Below are 24,642 nucleotides of genomic sequence, written 5' to 3'. Positions count from 1 at the left end.
GCCCTTGTCCCTTCTGTAGCCCCTGGTGGCCACAGGGCCTGGCAAAAGGGCGGTGACTTGTACCACCGTCTCCAAGTTGGTGTGTTCCCCATTATTCTTCAGAGGGAGCTGTGGGAAGATGGTGTCCAGTGGGTCTAATGATTTTCCTGGCCGGGAAACCCTTGCTTGGTGAGCAGAGCAGATCTCACTCACTGAGGACTCATAGGCTGGGAGTTGTTACCAGGGCTGGGGCTGCAACAGTGCTGTGCGGAAGCCTAGCCTACTGCCAGCCTGGACCAAATGCCTATCCTCTCAGGCCTGTGGTGTTGGCCATGGGACACTCAGACCTGGAGCAGGGACACTAGCCACTTCCCAATGACAGAGCTCCATTCCCTCGGCTACCCGGCCAGGGCCTCTCTGGTGACCCCCAGGCCTACCCGCACACTCTTATCCCCAGGGTTCCCAGAGGCCTGTTGGTGAGTCTGCTTGTCCATACCCATTAGCACTGCTGCCTCAGTTCACAGAGCACAGTGGGGACAAGCTAAGGCCATGTAGGCCAGTGCCTGCCCACCCTGGCCTTTGCAGGTCCAGCTCCACCCCCACCCTCAGGATGGAGCATGCCCTGGGCAGAGCAGGGAGGAAAGTCTTTCCCTCTTTCCCCCTAGAACCTTCTGGAAGGTTTGCTAGGGCCCCAGAACACCTGCCTCAGGAGAACGTTTCTCATCCATACATTTCTGACAGCTGCATCTGGAGCCCTGAGCCTCTTCTCCCAAGGGCTAGTGGTGGAAAGAGTTCTCCTACCCCAAATTAGCAATACTATCTTGGGAGGCCCTTGGCTTCTCTGAGCCTTCATTTTCCAGGGGGCAGTATGGAAATCGTAGTCCCTGCTGCTGCCTGCTGGAGGGCTCACACGTGGACCCCAGCCTGCGCTGGCCCTGGGACATGGTCCTCAGTGGTGGTTCGTGTCATGGCCGCCCACTTCTCCCACCCTTCTTTCCCTCTGCAGCTGCAGGTTCTTAGGCCTGAGCTGACATAGCCCTGCTCCTATCAGTGACTGGTGACTACGGCAAGGGGCACAGTGGCTACTCCCGTGGCCTCTCTCTCTGGGCCTCGGACCTCTCTGGTGGGCAGATTTTCTTCCTTACTTCTCTCCCCATTTCTTGAGCCAAGAGGGCTGGATGCCAGCCATGCCCTCCTCCCACCTGGAAGCTGGCAGCTGTCTGGCCCCAGATCCCAGACCCAGGACCCTGAGGTGGGCTCCCTGTGGCCACCCTTTTCCTTCTCAGTCAGCAGGGCCTGCTTGGCTTAGGCTCCAGCCCCTCCTGTGCAGCCACCGGGGCCTGGAACTCATCAGCTCTTTTATTAAACCCATCTGCTCTGCGCTGAAGTGCGGCCTGGCCCTGTGCTCTCCACCCTGGGTGTGTGAAGGGAGGATGTACAAAGAGGCGGTTGTGTGAACTAGGCGTGGCATCCTACAGGGCAGAAGCTGGGGTGTGCTGTGTGGGTGAGGGCCCTGCTGGACTGGGTGGAGGTTGGGGGCTGGATACCAAGGAGCCAGCTGGGCAGGGCTTAGGGTTGAGGGGCATTGAGGTGCGTCTGGAGACTGATCCTGCGCCCTGAGCCTGTGAGGCCAAGACTGGGGGATATAGAGGGCTTTGCACTTCCTGGACACAGTGGGCTTGCTGACCTGCCTTTCCTGACATAGCTGCTCCCCGCCCACCCAGGAGTGCATCATTGACGAAGACTGCGGACCCCGCAGGTACTGCCAGTTTGCCAGCTTCCAGTACACCTGCCAGCCGTGCCGGGACCAGCAGACAGTGAGTGTGCCCTGAGGCCTCTGGGGCTGCATCACCAGTGCCATGGGGCCCAGAAAAGGGTCCTGGGGGAGAGGGCCAGTGGCTCCAGCATTCCTAGCGGGGCTTCTTAGAAGCATCCTGTGGGGCGCCACCATGTCCACCCTCTTCATGATGCCCAGTGACCAGGAAGTCATCCGCAGACCTTCTGCCACCCCCACCCGCCCGTGACCTCTGGTCCCATCGCCTGCCTCATGGATGATGGGGAGGGGGAGAGAGAACAGAGTAGGAGGCCCCAGAGCAGACCCATCCCCGTAGACACAGCCAGCAATACCTCTGCAGCCCCTGGGGTAGGGAAAGGGCAGCTCTCGCCTTCCTGGCCTGCGGCCCATCCCCCAGATATTCTTCCCAATCTGCCAGGGCAGAAGGAGGGCCAGGAAGACGCCAGAACACTTCCCTGATGGAGATTTTTCACAGAAGCACAAACTAGGAGAGCAAAGACTCCCTCCACCCAACAGATGTTTGGACAAAGCCACATGGGATCATAGACTTTTCTAGGCCTTTTTCATTATTAAGACAATAACACAACACAATAACAAGTCTGGAAGACAGAGGGCTCCTTCCTACTCGGTCTGGCCCATCTGCGGTCAGGCAGCCGCAGTTGTCCCTCCTCACTTCTCCCGCTGAGTGCCATTACTGAGCACAGCCATGGCAAATTCACTGTGCTAATTGTCATTCCCCGTGTGCGACTCCAGGCCTATGGCACCCACATGCCCTCCCATCCACGTGGCTGTCCCGGGCTTGGGCCTTCATGTAATCAGTTTATAAGAATTGCACTGCTGCCTGCATCTGTGGGTCATACACCGCCTTCCTTTCTGACCTAGGGACCTAATAAAAAGCAGGCAGGGCACAAGTCTGTGAGTCCATCTGCAAAGACACACTACTATCCTTTAAAGGCAAAAATTCAAGCTGTGTAGGAAGCCTCAGATACATGTGTCCCCCTCCCAGAGGCAATTTTTCCAGAGTTCTGACCCCTCACGAGTCTCACCAGCCCTGCTCCCACCTCTGCCCCCTTGACTTCTACGAAAGCCCCACTCACCCAGGACCTGTTTCCTCCTCTGTAAAGTGGGAGGATGGGGGTTAGCCCACCTGTGGCATCTTCAGGCGTTCCAGGCTGGGGGCGGTGACAGGCTGGGCTCTCCCAGGTCTGAGCTGGCAGGCTGTTGCGTTTCCTCACCTCCCTGCAGCTCTGCACCCGGGACAGTGAGTGCTGTGGAGATCAGCTGTGCGTCTGGGGTCACTGCGCTAAAACGGCCACCAAAGGCAGCAATGGGACCATCTGTGATAACCAGAGGGACTGCCAGCCTGGGCTGTGCTGTGCCTTCCAGAGAGGTGGGTGGCTTCCCTCTGGGTGCAGGGCAAGCTCTACCCCAGGCTTCACCAGACCCCCCTGGGCCGGCTCCCATACGCTTGGTGTGTGTCCCAGCCCCACAGCCTCTCCTGGGGTGGAAGACCATCTCCTTTTTCCCCCTGTGGATGCCTAGAAATGTAAATTCCTTCAGGACACAAGAGCCCAGGTCTGAGGAACACCCCCGGTGGGCGGGATTAGAGCAGCTCCTTCCCCATCCCCCTCTCCTCTCCCCCCAGGCCTGAGGGAGCACCTGGCCCCAGTCCTGTTTCCTGTGAATTGAACAGCCCCCTCCAACTCCCTCCCGTCTTCCATTCTCACTGCCCCTCCCAAGCGAGGTCAGCTCAGGCACTCTCCCCTCCCACAGTGTTTTTGAAAACCAGTCCCTTAGCTGCCTCTCCCAGTCCCCTGTTCCACCTGGCACCTACTGCTTCTGCAGTTTTCCTCAAGGATGGCCTTCTGGGTATCGCTCCTCCGGGACCTGCAGCGGGTCCCGTTCTGCCACTTCACTTAGACTCCCCTGTCTACCTTCCAAGGCCTCGGCCAGCTCCTGCTGACCTGACTTTTTCTCTCCAATACTCCTTGGCCTGGTTGGGAATCTCACTGCCCCAACCTTTCCCCCTGAGTCCAACCCCAGGCCTTTGTTGGTACTGTGCTCCAGCTTCGAACACCTTCCTTCCAGTCTTAATTCCCCCAGAACTTTTGCCTCAAAACCCAGCACAAGCCCACCTCTTCCAGACAGTCCTCCGGAACTGCTCCAGCCCTTCCCACTCATGCTGAGCCCGTGCTGCCATTCTTGTTTCCTCTCATTCTACCTCTTCAATCCTGACCTCCACCTTGGGCTTGAGGGTGGAAGGTGGGAAGCCGCATCCCATTTCTCTGCTCCCTGCCCTGGGGCCTGCCCCTTGTGCTAGGGCAAAGGGTGACTGACTCTTAGCTGGTTCTAGGTCTATTGTTCCCTGTGTGCACACCACTGCCCGTGGAGGGTGAGCTCTGCCATGACCCTGCCAGCCGGCTTCTGGATCTCATCACCTGGGAACTGGAGCCTGATGGAGCTTTAGACCGATGCCCATGTGCCAGTGGCCTCCTCTGCCAGCCTCACAGGTGAGGTCCCACCCGTCCTCCTTGTCACAGGCCAAGAGTGGATGAGATGCCACCCAGTGGGGACTCAGGGACAGGAGCAGGGGGGAGATGTGGGTTCAGTTCAGAGTAGATGTCCTTGGGTCTTCCAGATGGAGGGGTCCAGTAGCAGTCAGACCTATAGGATTAAGGCTCAGGTGAAGGTGTGGCCGGGGGTAGAGAGTCAGGCTCATCTATATGGTGGTTGAAGACTTGTGAGTGGGTGACCTGGGGAGAGGGTGTGGAGAGAGAAGAGCTGAGGCCTGAGGTGAGAGCCCAGGCCCATGACAAGAAGGACACGCTGAGAAGGAGCTGGCAGAGGTGACTGAGAAGGCGCAGTCAGAGAAGCAGGAGGGAAACCAGGAGAGTGGCTCCCAAGCTGGAGGGCACCACCAGCAGTTAGAGGCTCCTGAGAGACCGCGAAGCGTCGGGGCTACACCGTGGCCATTTCTCAGCGCACGTGCTGCTGGACCTCTCAGCAGCCACTACTGACCGTTTTCTCTCAGCAGAATCCAGGTGGCTGAAGAGACAGAATTCCCCCTTCCTGCCCACAGGCCCAGGGCTCCCCACAGACACAGCAGATGAGGCAGTTAGGCCCTATCTCAGCGTCAGGAGAAGCTCCCGCCTGGAGGCCTAGATGGGTAGGGGTTGCGAGGGGCACCTCGCTGCTGTAAATGCTCAGACACCCTGTCCTCTGAGCCTGCCCTTGAGTGTCAGTCACAGGAAGGCAGTTCCGCAGCAAGAGGAGGGGGGAGCTGCCCCCTGGGTTCATTCTCCAAAAGCGACTCTCCCTTAGCAATATTTTTTAAGTAAGGTGTTGACACAAAGTTAAGACTCTGATGAAGAGGTGTTGGAGGGGGTGTTGTGGAGGTGTGACCAGGAGACCCGCCCGCCGACAGTGGCAAAGGGCGACGACACCTTTGTCTCAGGCCTAGGCCCCACGCCCAGGCTGTCCCATTTTGAGAGCCTAGCTTTGCCCCCATGGGGAGACATGGCCTTTGGCTGAGCCACAGCGCCCTTCTCTTACCAGCCACAGCCTGGTGTATGTGTGCAAGCCAACATTCGTTGGGAGCCGCGACGACGGTGGGGAGAGCCTGGTGCCCAGAGAGGCCCCCGACGAGTACAGAGATGGCAGCTTCATTGAAGAGGTGCGCCAGGAGCTGGAGAACCTGGAGAGGAGCCTGTCAGTGGAAATGGCTCTCAGGGAGCCCGATGCCGCCTCTGAGCTGCTGGAGGGAGAGGAGATTTAGACCCAGGCCTGTTATGCGGGTAGACGTGCAATAGAAGTAGCTAATTTATTTCCCCGGCTGTGTCCTCTAGGTGTCGGCTCACCAGACTTTTTACACGGTCTCTTTCCAGAACATTTTTCCTCTGGCTTGAAACAAAATGAGGTGCTGCACACTTGTCCAGCTCCCCCAGACTGTACAGCGTGCATCACAGTTCTGGTGCCTGGGAAAAGGTGGAGTATCAGGGTGAAGGCAGAACGGGGCTGCTAAACTGGTCCACATTACTGGCCGCTTTGCCTCTGATGGTTGACAGATGGCACATTTCATTTTGTTCTATGTCGCCTTGAAAATTATTGGAGGGGAGGGGATGAAAAAGGATAGAGAATTTCCTCATGTCGACCCTTATACATGTGGAGAAGAATGCCCTGATTTGCAAGTATAAACCTGGCGAAAATGCAACAAATGATTTTTTCATGCAGTTCTTCACATGGGCATAGGTGAGCTGTGCCTTCACCTACTGCAGGTGAAACATTCCGCTCCCTCCGAGTTACACGCATTCAGCCTTTCAGCAGTGCTACTCAGCCCCTACCTCTGTGCCGGCGAAGCAGTTTCATATCCACAATCAAGTCATGCTCTCACCACACCCTGGTGAAGGGGGCATTCTTCTCTCCATCTGTCGGGATCTCAGAGGCTCAGAGATGTCAAGTTGCTTGCCCAAGTCACACAGCTAGTGAAGACCAGAGCAGGATTTCACTCAAGTGTGACTTTAAGTCCAGTGCTCTCCCCACTACTCCCTACCACCCTTGGTGCCACGAAAACTACCCACTAGAAAAAGGAAGAATGAGATTTTTCTTTTTTTGAGGCACATCTGAAATTAAGTCCACACATCCCTATAAGAGTAAACTTCTACTCTTAGAAACAGCACCGTTCTCTCCCTGGTGTGGGGGCACCCGTCATTCCAGTGGAGACAAGGGGTATTGACACTGCCCCCTACGGCAGTTAGTTACATCAGTAACTTTGAAGGTACATGATTGGAGTATAATACATGCTAACTTGCCAGAAACAGTATTTGAGTAATTTTAGGTCCAGGATTATAAATGAAATTTGCAAAATCACTTACCAGCAACTGTGGACTGTTATCAACCACATGGAGAAAATCAGACCAAGCAAGGCTCTGTGAAATACGGTTGTGATATCCACACTGAGAGCACTGAACTGTATGCTGTTCCACAAAGGATATTTTCAGGTGCCATGGACTGTTTCCATCATATAGTCATCCAGAGTTATTAAATTTTAAAGTTGCACATGATTGTATAAGCATGCTTTCTTTGAGTTTTAAATTATGTATAAACACATATGTTGCATTTAGAAATTAAGCATAAATCACTTAAACTACTCTTTTGTAGTTCTTGGACTTCCTTTTTCCTTGTGACTTAGAGTAAATATAAAACCCTTCCAGCCAGAAAAATAAAATAGAAATGACCTGTATTATAAATATAATCATATTCTATGTAACTAAAATTTCCAGACAACTGAAGCATGCCTCTTTTAGCATCAAAATATTTTAGAAATGTTAACCATTTTGGGACGGGAATTAAGAGTGTCAATGTTTCACTGTCTTCCAAAAGAGTAAATGGAATGTGTATGACCCTTTTCTTGGGAGCCTTCTTTAATCAAACACAGTTCTGGGCCATAACACAGGAAGATCTTCAGGGACTAATAATAAACTACTACATATTAAGGTCAGCTGGGTGGAAGCAGTCTACCTATATTAATTCATTTAATCTTCACTGACTCCATGAGCATTTTCTTCATTTAACAGATGAATAAATGGAGGCTCAAAAAGATTAACTGATAGAGCTAGAAGTCAAACAAAAATAGTATGTAGTACAGTATGCCTAGGATGCCTAGGACATATTGATAACTTTAAGATCAAATATAGAGCTCTTCTCTATTCAATGTCAAAAATTGTCAGGACCACTCCAGATTCTTATTACTCAACAGATACTTATTGAAAGCCTGCTCAGAGCCAGGTGCTGTGATATGCTCTGGGGGTGCCAAGTTGATCCAACTAGGGTCCCTACCCTGAAGGCATCATGGCCTAATGAGGGAGATACGCTAATCCCAGCGCCCACAAACAAAGCACTCAGCCCGATGTTAGAACAGTGTTATGGCAGCCTCAAAGTAGCACTTGGCTTGGGAGGCCTAACATGGGAACTGACTCTCTAAAATGATAGGAGTTGATCAGGAGGCCTAAGGGAATAAGAAAAGGCATTCTGGTCCATGGGCAGAGGGAGAGAGGCAAGAGGAGAGATGGTATATAGGGGAAACTGTAAATCACGTGGCTGGAAAACAAGGTAAATTTGAGTAAATGTTAGGAGAAAAGGCTGAAAATTATTTTAAAAATTTATTGAGCACCTACCGTATGTCAGACCCTATATCAGGTGACAGGGAGATAATGGGACATCTTATAAAACTAGATCTCTCCTTCACAGACTTCAATATGCAGGTATATTACCTTGTTCCACTTTGTCATTATAGCCACAAAATCTAAGCAAATGAGAGGCTTTGAAAAATACTTGGCTGAAATCCACATTTAGAGTAGCTGACACGTCTCCTCTACTCACAATTCTAAACAGAATGTGCTAAGGGTTAGGTGGAGTTTGGTACCTGATTTTACTTCCTGCCTTTCTTTGGGATCCAGAGTTCCTGTCAAGGAAGACATGAGACGCTGTTGTTTCAGCTACCCAACAGCCCTTCTTTGCCCTTCTCCCCTCCCACCACAAGAGAAGCTGGAAAAGCCAGCCCCCATGTAGCTAGGGATGGCCACATGACCCAGTTCTAGCCCAGGAAATGCAAGGGAAGACTGCCAAAGAGTTTCTGGGAAGGATTTTTTTCCTGAGTGACAAAAGGAAAGAGGCATACAGGAAGAAGTCCCTCCAACCCTTTCTCTGGTTTTCTGCCTTTTGAGTCCAGGGGTTTAAGATGGGCCATTTGGCACTGCGGCAGCCATATTGTAGTCATGTGACCATGATCAAGTTGGTGTCAGCAAGGCTGCATTCTTCACTGGGAAAGTAACCATTTCTTTGCCCTTTTTTTTTTTTAGCCTCTAGGGGTCACTCTCATCCTTTGGTTCATGGCCCTCTTTATCTTTAAAGTCAGTAATAACAGGCCTTTTTTGTGTACCATCTCTCTGGTTCTCTGCAGCTGGGAGAGGTTTTCCACTTTTAAGGACTCATATGATTAGGTTAGTCCCACCTAGATAATCCAGACTAATCTTCCCATGTTATAGTCCTTAATCACATCTTCCATTATTCTGTTTACTGCAGAAGGATAAGACTCTGAGTCCTTGATGACGCTGAGGAAGAAAGCAATCCTGCTATCAGTCATATCTAGACTCCCGTTCAAATAAACCACCAAGGTTATTATAGACAAAGTTGCTGTTGGTCTTTCCATTATGCGAAGCCCAAAGTATTCCTAACTGATATAGGAGATACTTGCATAATGAACAATAAATAGCCAAAAGGGGAATGAAGTACAGCTTTATGAATCCCCAACTCACCCACTTTCCCACCTCCAATGCATGGCTCTGGAAAAAGCAAGTCTAGAAAATAAAGTGTTTTGGTGTGAGGTGCAGGCTTTGAGTCTATTCCCTGACCTGTACAGATGAGAATGGCTGGTCTGTCCACCCATATGGCCTCAGAATGAACAGTAAAACACAGTGTGATGGGACAAAAGCGGATGCTACTGACTCTTTACGGCTTTCCCTCTTCCTGTTCAGTTCCTTCTCCCTGTCTTTCCCCTCCAAGGGTGTGGCCTTCCCTGTCTCACTAGCCTGGTTCTTTGGGCTTTTGACAGACAGTCGGGAGAAACGGATATAGGATAGAAGGGTAAGAGTTGAAGAGAGAAGCAAAGAGCCCTACTGTGGTGTGAGGGAAGAGGGTGAGCTGAGAAAAGTGGCTGGGAAGGATTTTTAAAAGTATTTTATTAAGAAAGATTTTATTAAGTATTCTCGTAGCCTGCGTATCCCTTCCAGACAGTCAAGAAATGCAACTAGGTTACCCTGAGATTAATTTTTGATAGCTAGACCAAGTTTCTAAGTTCAGGAGGCCAGCACCTGTGGAGCTGGTACAGGGCTTGCTGAGAGGTGCCATTTCAGCAGTGACAGCACAACTGCCCCATATGAAGACTAGAAAGGGGGTTAAAAATCCCTTTTTGGGAGATTACAGGATAATCTCCGAAAAAACAGGATATTCCCTTCCCTGACTCTCATGAAGAAGTTAGACTTATTTCTTTGGCTAAAACTTGTGAGGAGAACTTCAAAGAACTTCATAAAATCTGTATGGGAGCTATCAACACATCACAGTGGGGTGGCTGTGCAAAAGCTACAGGACTCACTGACTTGGCACCAATCTACCATGGGAGAAGCATCAGGGAGAGATGGCCCTTTGAAGCAGCTACAGACAGGGGCAGAGGCAAAAAAAAAAAAAAAAAAAAAAAAGATGGATTCCGATAGCATTCACATCCTGACATAGGGGTATGGAAGAAAGATGAAATAAGGGTCGAAGATCTGATGGGGACCAGTGCAGCATGGGACAAGGTTGTACACATTTCAGAATAATGCCTCTTGCTGGCATGAGGTTGGCAAAAGCGAGTCAGGTTTCCTAAAGTAACACAAATGTTGTGGGGAGTTGAGTCCTTGGCTGGTGGGACCTTCAGGGCATCTCTTCATAATGAATAGCGACCAGATGAAAGGGGACAGTAACCTCATTGTGACCAACAGGAGGCTGCACATGTAAGAAAATGTTTTTTTCCTTTTCCTTACCCCTTCCACTGTCCACAAGCTGCTGCAGGAAGAACAGGTGGGAAGAGTGAGCACCGACCAAACACACACTCTGCAAGCAGAGAGCAGCACACTGAGCAGAGCACTGTGTGTGTTGGTGGTGGTGGTCGTGGTATGCGAGCTTTGAAATGAATGACTGAAACTTAACTATCAGATTGTTTTAATAATGCAGTGACTTAAAATTTTTAGGATTGCACTGAGAGACTGGTAAGAGCCCACTTCCAATGAGAAACTGCATTCAAGAGAACAAGGTTGGCACAGATACTGGAAAAATAGAGCCACTAAGTATTTTGTATCTCAAGTTGATACTTCTTAATGGGTTACTTAAGCATTATAAAAGAGGCTGAAAACTAAGTGTGCCCTCAGTACTGGAGTAAGAGTAAGGGGAAGGTCGGGAGCAAAAAAGCAGGAGTGTGGTCCCCACCTTTCAGGCTAGGCTATAGGGTCCACTAATCCCTGGTGGGGTAAATTCTCAGGCTCTGACCAATCAAAAGACCAGCTTTTGTACTGGTCAGCTGGTGAGGGGGAAAGGGACAGAGGATTCTACCCCAATGCTTTTTAGCCTTCCTAACATGGCCCCTAGTGATTGCTGTATTCTTTTCTAAATGGCCACACTTGCTTTAAGTGCACTCCTGATTTTGTCAGGTGTTCTTGATTGCTTCTGAAAGCTAAGTTTTGAAAAATTAAAACTGTATTTAACCATATGGTCATGTGAAAGACATTGAAGGAATATCTGAGTTCACATAAACTAAGTTTAGGTGGCTACAAGCTTTATTTGGGCCATAAGCTCCTTTACAAACCTGATTTAAAAAAATTTACTAATTCCTAGAAAACTATACATACACTTCTAGTGACCAAAATATTGGTTTTTCACAAATTACACAGAATTGTTTAGATGGAAGTTTTATTTAGCAAACAAAAATTTACTAATTCAGATTCTCTTCTCATCTGTGTACTCTAGACTACAATTTACCAAGTCACAAGTGCAAAAGAATTGGTAAGGGTCTTGATGCTGAACAAAAGGACAAAATTCAGAGGGAGAACTACAGTAACCAATTGAAAAGGAAATACTAGCAAATGAACCAGAATAAAAGATTTTATTGTATTCCATACATTCACAGGTCACTTCCAGATTTAGTAACAACACTGCAATGCTGATGCTGTGCACTCGTTTAGCTTAGACCACACTGTAAGTTTGTAGCTCTCTCCTCTCCTGGCCTAGAGATGTGTCACAATTCCTGAACCATGCAGCCTGGCAACCAAAGCTACTTGACCTATTTTCTAGCTGTTACAGGTTCATCCATTTTCTCAGTATTTTAAAGTACTTTCCGTTAGAAAAGACCAGCTAACATTTTAGTGTAGGGTGTCCTTCACTATTTTTATCTCATCATGATTATCTCTTACTTTGACTTCCTTAAAGTAGACTTTCAACTAGCAAACTTCTGGACAGACCAGGTAAACAAAGAATGATCCTGTAACCATAGCTTTCGCTTTTTTGGCCAGAATGGCCCCTTTCCTTCAGCATCTGCCTCATAAATGTAGGTACTTGGTTCTCACAAGGTGTGCTGCTGGTTCCACAAACCTATCTGCCACACAGTGGAAGCCTTTAAAATCTTGGTGTGACCTGTGGGGAGCAGGGTCACAACTGACTGCATGTGGCCTGCCTTAACCTCAAGAGTCAGCAGATGAGCAATCACCAGGCTCCATACTCCCTGGCTAGGGCCCTTGATCCACACAATTGTGCTCCGCCTCTTGGCTCAGAGGTGCTCACTTGTTCTTTTGAATCTGAGGGGGGTTGACACACATTAACCTGCCTCACTTGGCCACAAATCCACTTTGAAAAGTTTACCACCCCCTTTACTGAGATTGCTAAAGTGCAACATTGTGTTTTCACTCTATTAGGCACTGAAAAGCAAGAACTTTTTTTCTTTTCTATGAAATATATTTTCTTTTCTCTTGGTTATCTGTAATATGCCTGCAAGTAGAAGTAGCAAACACGAAACAAAAAAACAGGGCAGAAGGCACAGATTGAGGAACGGGTATGAGAAGAATTTTACCATTTACTCTTATAGGAACACTAAACCAAAACAAACCAAACAAGCCCACGACCCATTTTATTTACAAATCAGCTTTCTCTGCTCCATAGTCAGTCAGTCCTCGAAGGCAGAAATTCGATTTAACCCCATGTCCCAAGTAAGCAGGCCTGTATCAGAGCCAAAGAGCTGTCATGTTACATCAGAAAATCCAAGTGATCCAAAAGGCAACGCATCACAAATGCTCTGTTTTCCTCTGTGAACATCACCAATTCCAATAATGCAAAAACAGTACTTCAAATTGAGCAGAATGCTACATAGTTCACATGGAATAAAAATTAGCCAGAAAAATACCTTAGAAAAAATTTTTTCCTTGTGGATTCCAAGACTTTTAAGATATGGAATTCTCACCCAATATATTCAAACTGCAGAGCCAACATCTGCTAATACTATTATCTAATTATATATTTCTTAAAAGGAAAAAAGGATAAAAATCTGATTTTGAAATATTGACAGGATCCTCCAAAATATTAACATCTTTTCATCTTATGAGAACTTTACTGTAAACATACCTTATCGTAGAAATAATTATTCAATACACATTACAAAACGTTATAAAGAAAACAAATCCATTTTTAACTCGGACTCTTCATCCACAAAAGTTTAATGACTAAAATAACACAACAGAACGAACAAATGTTTTATTGGCATGTTCATTGTTGTAAACAGCATCTGGCATGAAAAAGTTTTACCAAAACCTTTTTATTGATTTTTATAAATTAGATGGCATTTTCAAAATTTACGTATAATTGTGTTCATTGAATAGTTGTATTTAGCAAAGCAGAAACTTGCTGACTCTAATAGACTGCAATGAAATCATGTTGACTGCATGAGCCTGTGCTATGTATGACCTGGCTTACTAGCAAGTTTATTCAACACGTTAGGACGTGTACCCAAAGTTAAGCTACATGTAACTACAAATCAACTCCAAAAATTAAAGTGGGACTTACAAGGGTTCTAGAAGATTCAAACTTGAAGTAAATCTTCAAAAATAAATGTACAAAAAGAAATAAAATTGAAGCCGCTGAACAGAAAAACCTCATTAACAAGGGCAAATACAATCGTATGGGACCCAGCACTGAGGAACCTCACTGAGGATTACATTTACATAGACTGCTATATTTCTCAATGTACACAAATGTACATCATGAATGCTATGTGAAAGGAACAACCATGGGAAATAGGTGAACTGCAATTATGGTAACTCAATAGGATCAATTTTATTTACATGCTGAATGAACGAGTGAAACGTATTCTCTACATCCATAACTTAAGTACAATCAGTTATAATTACAATATTCAGCAATTTGAGCTGCCACCTGCTGGGAGTGGTCTAAGGGAAATGTTTTGATGTTCCAGAATAATGTTCTTTATACTTTGCAAAAAATGAAACAAAATAAAAACGCAACTTCACAATTCTTTACTGGATTACGGCTGGTTCTAAGAATTTCTTTCTTCAGCTCCTATTTTTGCTGTTTTCCAAGAGTCAACACACGTTGCATTTACTTCCAAATTGTCAATGAGGTAATGTGTGTATCAGTGAAATAAACAGAAAATTCATTCATTCATGGCCTTTGCACAGCTTTTATTATTAAGCTATGAGCATCCTGTTTGAGGCTAGTTTTACTAGCGGCTATGTGCACATCTGTCCGCAATAAAAGACGTTCACTCATTCCCTTTCCCCTTTTCTAGTAGCAGGTTTTGCTTTTTGTTTTTATTTTTTTGCACATCCCTTTTCACTTTACAGTACATTTGACTATAGTGCACAACATGATTCCAAGTCAAAACAGTGGCCCATTGGGCACTGAGCTTCTGATTGGTAAAGGGCAGTCCAATCAGTGCTGGTGTCACTGGGTTACCCCTACCCATGTCCGGCCATAATGGCACTACACAGTAGCAGTGAACCATCTAATTAAAACCAAAAATCCCCCCCCGGGAAAATGCTACACTAGCAGAGTCAGTCTTGAGTCAGATCTTTATTTGGTGCTCCATCCAGATATATTTTTAGTGCTTTCTCCTTCCGAGGTGAGTACGTTACACGATGTCCTGTCTTCTGGAGTCGACTGCTTTCTTTTTTCATCAGTTCATTTCTCTGCTCATCTGTCAACTCCATTAATTCTTCCGTTTTATCCCTACATTTAAAATATTAATGACATATTAGGTCAGCATAGCTATATGCCTCAATTTATGCTTGAGTGCTATAATGCTCCTTTGGTGATAAAACAAAATCTGATGTTACCAGTTAAATTAAATAATCTCATATACTAAGATGTCACAGATTTCTAATGGGTTTATTATATTAACATAGCACTCACTTCTAAAAATGGCAGAGAATAACTTCCATGTTATTGTTAATAGCTATCATTTACTGAACATCTATTTATAAGAGGCACTGTGCCAGATTTTAAAAATGCAAGAGCAGCTCTAATTTTCTAATCAGGCAAAAGTTGCCATCATTGTTACCATTACCATTTTACAGATGAGGAGCCAGATGAATGACAAAGCTAAATATCAGCCCACATTTGCCAGGCTCCAATGACTTTTCTTCTACGTCTATGTTGTCCAACATGGCAGCCACTAGCCACATGTGTGTACTAAAATCTTGAGATGTGCCTGATCCAAAGTGAAATGTGCTGGAAGTATAACATATACATAGTTCTTAGACTTACTATAAGTGCGCAAAACATCTCATGATTTTTTATATTGACTGCATGTTGTAATCATATTTTGGATATACTGGGTTACAAATATTTTATTAAAATTAATTTCACCTGTTTCCTTTTACTTTTTAGAGTGTGGCTACTAGAAAATTTCAAAATAAAATGTGTGGTTCTCACTGTATTTCTACTGGTCACAGCTGCTCTATATCATAACAATAATAAAGCTATTTATGGAAAACAAGATATTTATGCACAACAATGCAAAATGTTCTATCGCTAGAAACAACAAAAATATTGTGAATGTTACCTATAAAATATGACTGCACCATCATCACAGATATAAAGAGGCCAGACATTCAGGGTAGAAACTTTAGGGTTCCAATCCAAATCCTGATGAATATCAAGGACAGAAATATCACAGGGAAAAGTTCCTCTACCCTAAGGAAAAAGAGAACAAATAAATAAATCATGCCATCAACTACGTTTACTGAACATTAGTAACCAGATACAAACATTCTTAGGGCTTTACCTTGGCAAATTCAATATCTTCCAAAGGAATTCCACTGATTTCACAAAGCTGTAAAAGGAAACATTGTGAGTTCATTTAAAATATAAATTTGTTTAGAAAAGTTATTTCCCTTTCAAACAAACTTAACTTGATTTTTTTTCCCCAAAAAGTAGTATGTTTGATATAAAAAAATTAGAAAAAAAGCAGAAAGTGAAATTCTCTTCTATCCACTCCGCAAATACCATGTCCCAGAAATATTTAGTATATTCTTTAGAGACCTTTTATGTATACATAAACTACATTCCTAAAATACATAAAACTTTACTCATAAAATATCTCTATCATAACTTTATAAGAATAATTATCCTAATATAAGAATAGAATACAGAGTAACCTCATTCTCTTCAACAGCTGGACATACCATTTCCTACTGATGAACAATGAGCCTGTTTTTAACTGTTCCTAGTTACAATGCTATATACCTCCACAAATATCTTTGCATGTTTCTGTAAATATTTCTTTAGACCGAATTCTTAGATGTGGAATTGCACATCTGGAATGTTGATAAACAATGCCAAACTGAACCCTGAAAAAATATTTTAACCACTTATCAAAGGTGGTTACCTTGACAACTTTAGGTAATTTTTAGATTCTCTAAATCTTCACCAATTTGAGGTGAAAAATGCTCATTTTAACTGTATTTCTTTTGCAAACTGCCTATTTTAAATTTAGAATGTTCATCTCTTTCTTATTACTGTAGCAGATCCTTATAAATTATGGACATCGTGTTTCATGTAGTTTTTTCCCTTATTTTTTAAGCTTCGTTTATGGGTTGTTTCTTAAAAAAATTTTTTTTGACTATGCAGAAGATTTAACTTTTATGTAGTCTATCTTTTCTTTTTTAGCTTCTGGTATTATGTTTATAATTATCTTTCTATATTTTCATCTAGTACACTTATCATTGTATTGTATTTTTAATATAAATTTAATACATTTAGAATTTATTCTTGTCTTTGGTGTGAAGTATAGAAATATAAATAATCCACTCTTTCCCCAGAGATCTTTAGAATTCCCACCTTTAAATGAAAAATTCAAAAGAGACCTTCATCGAGATTCTTTATTCAATTCTACTTCATTTGGTTTTTTCTTTTTTAATACACACAGCACTTTACTCTGGTAACTTCTACTGTCCTAACTACTTAGGACAAAGTTGATCCAAGTAACACAAAGTAAGGGTCCACTTCTCAACAGCCAGAAGCCAATGTTACTTTTCAAGGCATCAGGAGCCCTAAACAACTAGAATGTGTGATACGAGGTGTTGCAAGGTGTGACACAAAGAAAAAAGTATGCCTCATCAGTGTTTGGCACTCACTTCCTAGGCTCTCTCTTATGCAACACAAAGAAAAATGTATATCAGCACATTCTGTTTGAAATGAACTTACCTTCTCTCGCAACTCATCAACACTACTGCTTTCCAACACGACCTCCTGGAAGGGGTCCAATTTCATCTCTGAAGGCTTCCACCGTCTTGACAAAACTGCAAGCTGTGACATGGATTTCATCTTCTCCACCCCTATCAACATGCAACATTAGGCCATCACTCTATTTTCTCTAGAGGTTCATAATTTGACTTTCCCTGTGTTGCCTGACTAAACAAAAAGATTTACTTCAAGTGTTATTCTTAAAAAGTGAGCATAAAAGAAAACCAATTACATTTTTGAGAATGAACTATTTACTCTCTTCCTTCCAGTCTCAGAAGATAATTTCTAACTCTTCTACAAGATCTCCTTCTACCAGGACTTCTAATTCCATTCTCTCATAACTCTTGTTGAGCACTGCTGTACCAATTATTGTCTTCTCTGGATCCTCAATCTTTGCTTCTCTATTGCCTACTACCCACAATCTAAAATCATAATCAAATAACTTTCACTTTGCCTTCTTTTTTCACTCAAGCTATCATTAATCCTTCTCTTTACATTTACTCCTAAACTTATTGATTCTTGAAAAGCCAGCTCAATCGTCACCTTTCTCTCTGGTGTATATATGAACAAATTGTACAGATTTGATTCTCAGTACCTCTCATTTTCTAATTACAAGTTTGCAGTTCTGGTTGTCCCACAGAGTGTGTGCATCTGGAGAGCAATCACCAATTATTTGTAGCACGAGGGATTAGCAGTGTCTGGCAAATTATGTCAATAAATGTTTCTTAATCACATGACTTATTTCTTACTCAACTACTGGATGCTAAAATATATACTGGAATGATACTGATGCGAGGACCCACCGTCCAGCAACATTTTCTGGCTAATTCATCTCTGCTAATATATACTTAATCCCTCTTAAGAAGGGTGACGTCTATGTTCTTTAAGATCTCTTCCTGGCCTACACCAGGCACACTGATTATTCTCTAAGGCCTCAGACACTCACAGAAGGAATTATACTCTGAAGCACTTGCTTACACACTATGGCATATTGTACCTTGGTGTTCCCTTGTCTCCCCAGTGAACTTGTCAATCAATCAGAATTATAATCACTGAAATTTAAACCAAATTAGACCTGAACTAGGTGGTGTTAGCATTACTGAACCCTCTTAAAACTATCACGATCATATATAAAATCTAGAACTTACAATGTTTTAATTTCTATGAAAAAAGAAAAGGAAAATCAAAGTCTTTCTAAGCAATGGCGAAGTCATAAAATAATACAGAACTAGTTGTTTCCCTTGATATAATCTCCCAAAAGCCTACTTTCCTCTCACTACTTCCTCCAAAAACCAATACGTTAAATGTGCCAATGCTGATAATTAAAACCAAGAGGCATGACAAATACAAGTGCTCTTCTAGGTCACTGTTATGGGCTTTTCCCCCATATTAAATTCAACACCCCCACAGCACCTCAGAATGTGACCTTATTTGGAAATGGTTATTACAGAGGCAATCAAGTTAAAATGAGGTCATTAGGGTGGGCCCTAATCCTACTTGCATCTTTATAATATAGGGAAATTTGGATACAGAAAGATAAATGCACAGGGAGAACATCATGTGAAGATGATGGCAGAGATCTGGGTTGATTCATCCACAAGCCAAGGAATACCAAGATTGCCAACAAACCACCAGAAGCTAAGAACAGATCCTTCCTCATGCCCTCAAAGGAACCAACCCTGCCAAACCCTGATCTCAGACTTCTGGCCTCTAAAACCGTGAGACAATAAATTGCTATTGTTTAAGCCATCAAATTAGTGGTACTTTGTTATGGCAGCCTAGGAAACTAATATAGCTATTGTTCTCAAAATCTCTGATAAACGATCCTTCCCAAAACAAGCCATAATGAAAAAAAAAAAACCAAACACGATTAAGAATATATTAGCAAATTTTCTGTAAAAAGCACTAAGAATACAACCTTGAAATTGCAACTTCCCTATAAAAAAAAGAAACATTTAACCCATTTCCCATTTAGAAAAAAAAAGTGCAGCTTGCTGCCAGCATTTATTTAATTTTACACAAACATGCTCTTTGAGGTTGAAGTAAATCTGACAGGATTTCAATGTGAAAATATAAAAACTGTTCTTGGAGTTATTTCTAAATAGAACTTGTCTCTAATCCTAACGTAACAGAAATGTATATGATGATCAGTATTTAATAATTTTTCTGTCTGTGGTGAATTTCAAAGCATGGAACAGCACAAAGCTGAATGTCACATTCCGCACAAAAATATCACGTTTCTCTCCAGATCTTGCCATCCTTGTTGTGCAAGCAGCAAACTTTGTAGTGACCAGCTGGATTCTGTTTCTCTGATGCTGGTGGCTCTTGGGGAAATGTCTTCCAGACAGGTGAAGAGGTGTGACATCATCAGAGCATGGATGACCTCAAAGATGTTGCTGCCCTGGCTTGTGATGCTTTTCCAGCATTGTTTCAATGTCAGTCCGAAGTTTAAATGGCAGATCATGTGCTCAAGATTATTCTTGAATAAGATGTAGGAGTTCAGCTCTGTACTGTTTAGATGGTGGCGAAAGAATCTCTTATACCAAAATGTGTGCCTTTTGCGCTAAGTTGAATAAGCAAGCATTGGATCCAGCCAAGTTCATTACTCCCATATTCTTGTTATAATCCACAATGACACATGGCTTCTTAGTTTTCTTTCCATTTCTGTTGTCTACTTTAATCACAGTATCACTGTAGAATGTTGACAACACTGTCACCTCGTCATATCATTTCAGTGCCATAAGTTCACCACGGATTGTGGCTATAGCCATTCCCTTTGCAATCCTTTTTTTCAGATCACTTGACATTTGTTTTCTGTTTAAACGAGCTGTCCCAACTGCATCAAGTCCTGTTTGGATGTAATTCTCTGAAAAGTATGGGAGATGTATAAAAGTTATTGAGGAAGACACAATATCCTTGGCTAATAAGGTCATTGACCAAGGTAAGAAGAATGTGTGACAATTTCAGGCCACCAGCTCAATCTTTCAAATTCATAGTGGGCCCTGTGTGAATAAGCACATTCCACACGTAACTAGATTGACTTTCGCAAAGTACATATAGCTTGAGACCAAATGTTTCATTAGGATGTGCTGCTTCATAGCTGCCTCTTGAATAGCATCAGTGATTCATCGACTGCAATTTTTCTCTTTGGAGTATACACAGCTGAAAACTTATTTACAAGAAAGTCGAACACAGGTTTGATCTTCTGCAATGAAACCTGGGCTTTTGACTGACCAACAGATATGGAAGAATTGTTGACAGCATGCAGGCACTGAAGCAAAAGTAAAAATCTTTCAGTAGTCATAATTCACCTGAGATAAGAAGTATCCAAAAAAGGCCCTGTTGACCAAACCATCTCTAGTTCAGGTTTCTGCACAATACTTTGCAGTTTTAACATCACTGCAAAAAAGACTTCCAGTTTGTCATTGTCAGTGTCTTTCCATTTATCCATTCGTGAAAATCCTTTCAGACCATGTAGCTTGGAAGCCAACAAGGTGGCTTGGGCATAAGTTTCACTGGTAGTTTTTGAAACTAATTCCTCTGTAAAAAACCGTTCAAAATACTGCAGTGGGTCAGTGGTATCACTGGCATCAACTTTTCTGCCAGATGTGCCAGTAAGGTCATACCTTTGACGTGAAATCATAACATGAGTTGACCATTTCAGAGTGCAATCTGAGTCAGTTGATGTGGGGCTATTTCCATTGGACTTTGAATTGGACGGAGGCCTGATCGTTGTATAATCTTCTGAAGCACTATCCAAAAAATCATCAGAATCGTCTATTTTGGAAATATCGGATTCATCAAATGACTCTTCGGCTAACAACTGTTCAAGAATGATGTTAACGTCACGTGTAGGAATGCTATATTTTCTAGGATTTGACATTTTCAGCAATCGAGAATTACTATATTTTATAAATGGAAATACCACTACTAAAAACTGAATGCTATAAAGAGAATGATGTCATTTGTTTCCAAAGACTACCAACATACTAGAATGATGCGAAGATAATAATAAAAGTGAGATATTTCGTGGCAAACTTTGAGAGAAAGGTTAGGACTGTAATCTGAGAATTATCTCGGGGTAACTGCTGCAGCTGCAAGTGCCACCAGCGAGTACTCTCGGGGCAAATGGAAAATGGGTTAAAAGGCAAATGGGACCCAGAAAAAAGATAGAAGAAATTTATTATTTGACTAAAAACTATATATTTTTATAAGCTCTAGAGCACTTGATAGTTCCCCACAAAAATATTGGTAATACCATCAAGAACTTCAAGGAAAACCTCCCAGTTGCTAGAAATATTAATATCTTCTTCATAAATATGGTAATCCAAAAAGACAGTGCCAGGATTCTTCCACGTTTTTTTCCTTAGACGAAACCTACAAACATGATAAGACATTGTAAAGTACTATAATTTAAATTCCTGACTTAAAAAAATGGCATAAATCTAACATCAAGGAAATATGAATTAGGCTCAAATACAAAAGCCAAGTGGTTAATCATTATATTTGGGGGAAAATAAAATACTTTTAGTACTTCAAACTTGTATCCTACAGACAAAATTCAAATACTTTTCCTTAATTCTATTAAATTAATTTTCAGTACTAAAATTCTGAATAGTACAGGAATTTTAATTCTCCTAGTTTTAGAAAATCATACCAATCCATATCATTTGACCACACAGTCTTCTTCAAAATCACTGATGACACTGTAATTTTACTTTACCTGTCAATACAGAGCTCTAAACCACATTGCTCCCTGAGTTGAGGAATTAATTCCTCTTTTGATTGCCGTACAGTCATTCCTTTAGCAAATACAGCATCTAGCAGAAACTTGCAGGGCTAGGAATATAAATTATTAGAGCTTGAGTTATACATTAAAATAAAGAATAACAAGACATTTTATTTACACTTTATACTGTGACAATTATGGGCCTGAGTTTAGGTATCCGTCTTCCTAGGTTCAAATCTAGGCTCCACCATTTACTAACTGCTATTTGGGCAAGTTTACTTAATATGTCTGCCTCAGATTTCTTATCTGTAAAGTGGGGACAGTGTCTTCCTCACAGAATCATTGTAAAGATTAAGTGAGATAACACATTCATATTTCCTTTCTTGTAATAAACTGACCACAATTTTGAAAGTAAAAAAATCACTTTTATGGACTAAAATAAGGGAAATGCATATTAATTCTCTAAGCACGTTCACTGTCTCAAAAGAAACAGTATCCACAAACCACACACTTAGAAGGAACATATAAGTCAAAATGACCTATAAGAGATATGATAGGTACCCAATAAAATGTTTGAACGAATGAAGGCATTTTGTGAAAAATTTATCCCCTTATTAGCTATTTGTTTTTTACATTTGTCTAAGTCCCCAATTAGATATTATAAACATCCTGAAAATAAGGTCTTTGTCTTATTCTTCTGGGTATTTGCCACAAGCCTTGTGTATCATAGGAACTAAAATACTGTATTGGCCACTCCCTTAAAAATATAGCCTGCTTAGATCCTTAATTCACCATTTACAAGTTGTATGATCTTGTGCAAGTTACTTCTCTGTGCCTCAGTTTCTTCATCTATAAAATGGGAATAATAAATAGTATTTATATCATTGAGTTAACTGATATGGGTTAAGAAGTTAATACTTGTAAGTACTGAGAGCACTAGTAAACACTGGATAAATACTTGTTAAATACTAAAATGACTCTGAACACAAAAGGAACCTATATACTCTATAGGTTAACTGCTATCCACCTGTAGCATTATATAATCATTCCCAGAAAACAAGCACAAACACATCTCTCAAAAGCAGAAAATTTCTGCTTCACTTCAGCATTTGTAATAACACTTTAGAGCAGGGGGACAACAAAAAATGACCTGAGTGCCACGCATGTCCCCTGCCTGTTTTTATAAATAAAATTTTAGTGAGACATAGCCACTCATATTGTACTGTCTATGTTAGCTTTCATGCTACAATGGCAGAACTAAGTAGTTACAACGGAGGCAGCGTGGCCTGCACAACTAAAGGATTTCCTAGTAAAAGTGCCAACCTCTGCTTTAGAAAGATAAAAAGAAATGACTAGTAATAAAATCTCTGCACTGTATGTTTTAAATAAGTACCCAAATGACCTTCCCTTGCTCTTATTTGTATTACTTACCTCTTGTTCATTGACTAGAAGCTGGTACACTTTAACTCTGTATTCTCCTTTTTTAAGTGCTCTCCCCAGTCTAATTGTAATCTATAAATCAAAAACATTTATTTAGGTGTACTTTCTCAGTAGAATAAACAACCCATTCTCACCCCCATTGTTTAGTTTGTTTTTCAAAGTTCTTAGTTTATGGGCTCTTTAAGAATATCTTTTACCTCTGATTCCCCAGCACCTGCAACAGTAACTGACAGTTAACATTTAATAAGTGTTTGTTAGATGAATGGAAAACACAAAAACAAATAACCACTGCATGCACATCAAAGAAAAATTATCAGTTTAGAGTATCTAGTTCATGATGTTCTCATATCAATTATTTAAAAGACTCTAATTATTCAAAATTATTTTAATCAACCTTATTGTCATCTGAAAATGATGAAAGTGTCTCATTCAGTCGGACGCTCTCAAACTCTTGATTGCTGGCATACACTCGAAAGACCTTGAAGTGAGAGGACAAAACTCCAACAAAAGGCTCTAAATGTTGTTTGAAAGCAGCCAGAGTAATTCTTTTATCAACATGCACCATCAACCCTAAGCACAACAAAACAAAACATAAATAAAAATATAAAAGAAATCTCTTAGAGTAAAAATAAAACAGATCATATACTTTTTATTATACTCTAAGCAGGAAAAAGTGCTCTATTTCAATAAGTTATTAGATTTTTAGCTAATATACAACATGACAAAAAATATGGACACTGAGTATATGATACGTATAATTTAACAGCTTTAAATGTTCTGAGATAGTCAAGTCCTATCTATCTATCTATCTATCTATCTATCTATCTATCTATCTATCTATCTATCTATCTATCTATCTTTCTATCTATCTATCTATTTAGGCTGCTGAATTTAAAACCAAACTTCCGGGAATTCTTTTTATTTCTAGTTCTACACAGTAAAGTGTGGGCTCTGGCTGGTTTCCAATCCTATCTCTTCTGCTTCCTTGACACGAAGCAAGCCAAGCCACCAAACCCAATACCTCCATTCCTTCATTCAAAAAATGGCGATAACAACAGCACCTACCTTATAGTGCTGCAGTGTGAATTCAATGAGTTAATTAGTTATCATGCTTTTAGCACAATGCCAGATGCATAGTAATTGCCTCAAAAATTTTATTAATAAATTTTGTTCTGGGATTCCTACTAGAAAAAATAAGTCAAGACTAATATATAAAGATGTGGTTAGCCTTTAACAAGAGTATCTCAATGGATCAGAACTCCCACTTCTTCCAAGTTTCATAATTTACGCTCTCTTGGCATTGTAACATAATTATCTTTGATGTGCTTTATTTTTTTTCTAATGCCTTTTAATCTTTTGTCTT

At 42.3% G+C, this 24,642-nt stretch overlaps 2 protein-coding genes across 13 annotated transcripts in view; one reads left to right on the top strand and one right to left on the bottom strand.

Annotated features, from left to right (window-relative positions):
* Window positions 1-7,178, top strand: part of DKK3 (dickkopf Wnt signaling pathway inhibitor 3) — a 45,804-nt gene extending 38,626 nt beyond the window's left edge. For 4 of the 7 annotated variants that reach the window (XM_039863624.1, XM_039863621.1, XM_039863620.1 and 1 more), the window contains exons 5-8: window positions 1,704-1,796; window positions 3,020-3,164; window positions 4,128-4,284; window positions 5,330-7,173. In XM_039863624.1, the coding sequence (XP_039719558.1) occupies window positions 1,704-1,796; window positions 3,020-3,164; window positions 4,128-4,284; window positions 5,330-5,549 (615 nt within the window). In that variant the 3' untranslated portion in view covers window positions 5,550-7,173. Of the gene's footprint in view, window positions 1-1,703; window positions 1,797-3,019; window positions 3,165-4,127; window positions 4,285-5,329 lie in introns of all 7 variants that reach the window. The other 3 variants (XM_039863623.1, XM_039863618.1, XM_039863619.1) reach the window with 1 other exon arrangement.
* Window positions 7,179-13,047: 5,869 nt separating this feature from the next.
* The window catches only part of USP47 (ubiquitin specific peptidase 47), a 96,002-nt gene continuing 84,407 nt past the window's right edge, over window positions 13,048-24,642 (bottom strand). For 5 of the 6 annotated variants that reach the window (XM_039863614.1, XM_039863615.1, XM_039863616.1 and 2 more), the window contains 8 exons: window positions 23,674-23,849; window positions 23,271-23,351; window positions 21,834-21,949; window positions 21,369-21,487; window positions 17,072-17,202; window positions 15,651-15,698; window positions 15,429-15,559; window positions 13,048-14,593 (listed from right to left, as the gene is read on the bottom strand). In XM_039863614.1, coding sequence (XP_039719548.1) covers window positions 14,419-14,593; window positions 15,429-15,559; window positions 15,651-15,698; window positions 17,072-17,202; window positions 21,369-21,487; window positions 21,834-21,949; window positions 23,271-23,351; window positions 23,674-23,849 — 977 coding nt within the window. In that variant the 3' untranslated portion in view covers window positions 13,048-14,418. Of the gene's footprint in view, window positions 14,594-15,428; window positions 15,560-15,650; window positions 15,699-17,071; window positions 17,203-21,368; window positions 21,488-21,833; window positions 21,950-21,983; window positions 22,689-23,270; window positions 23,352-23,673; window positions 23,850-24,642 lie in introns of those variants that run through there. The other variant, XM_039863617.1, reaches the window with a different exon arrangement.

Source organism: Pteropus medius, unplaced genomic scaffold (assembly GCF_902729225.1).
Source record: "Pteropus medius unplaced genomic scaffold, Ma_sr-lr_union100, whole genome shotgun sequence".
In the NCBI taxonomy this organism is placed as follows: domain Eukaryota; kingdom Metazoa; phylum Chordata; class Mammalia; order Chiroptera; family Pteropodidae; genus Pteropus; species Pteropus medius.
The sequence above is the reverse complement of the archived record's forward strand: the minus strand, read 5'-3'. Positions and strand labels throughout refer to the sequence as shown.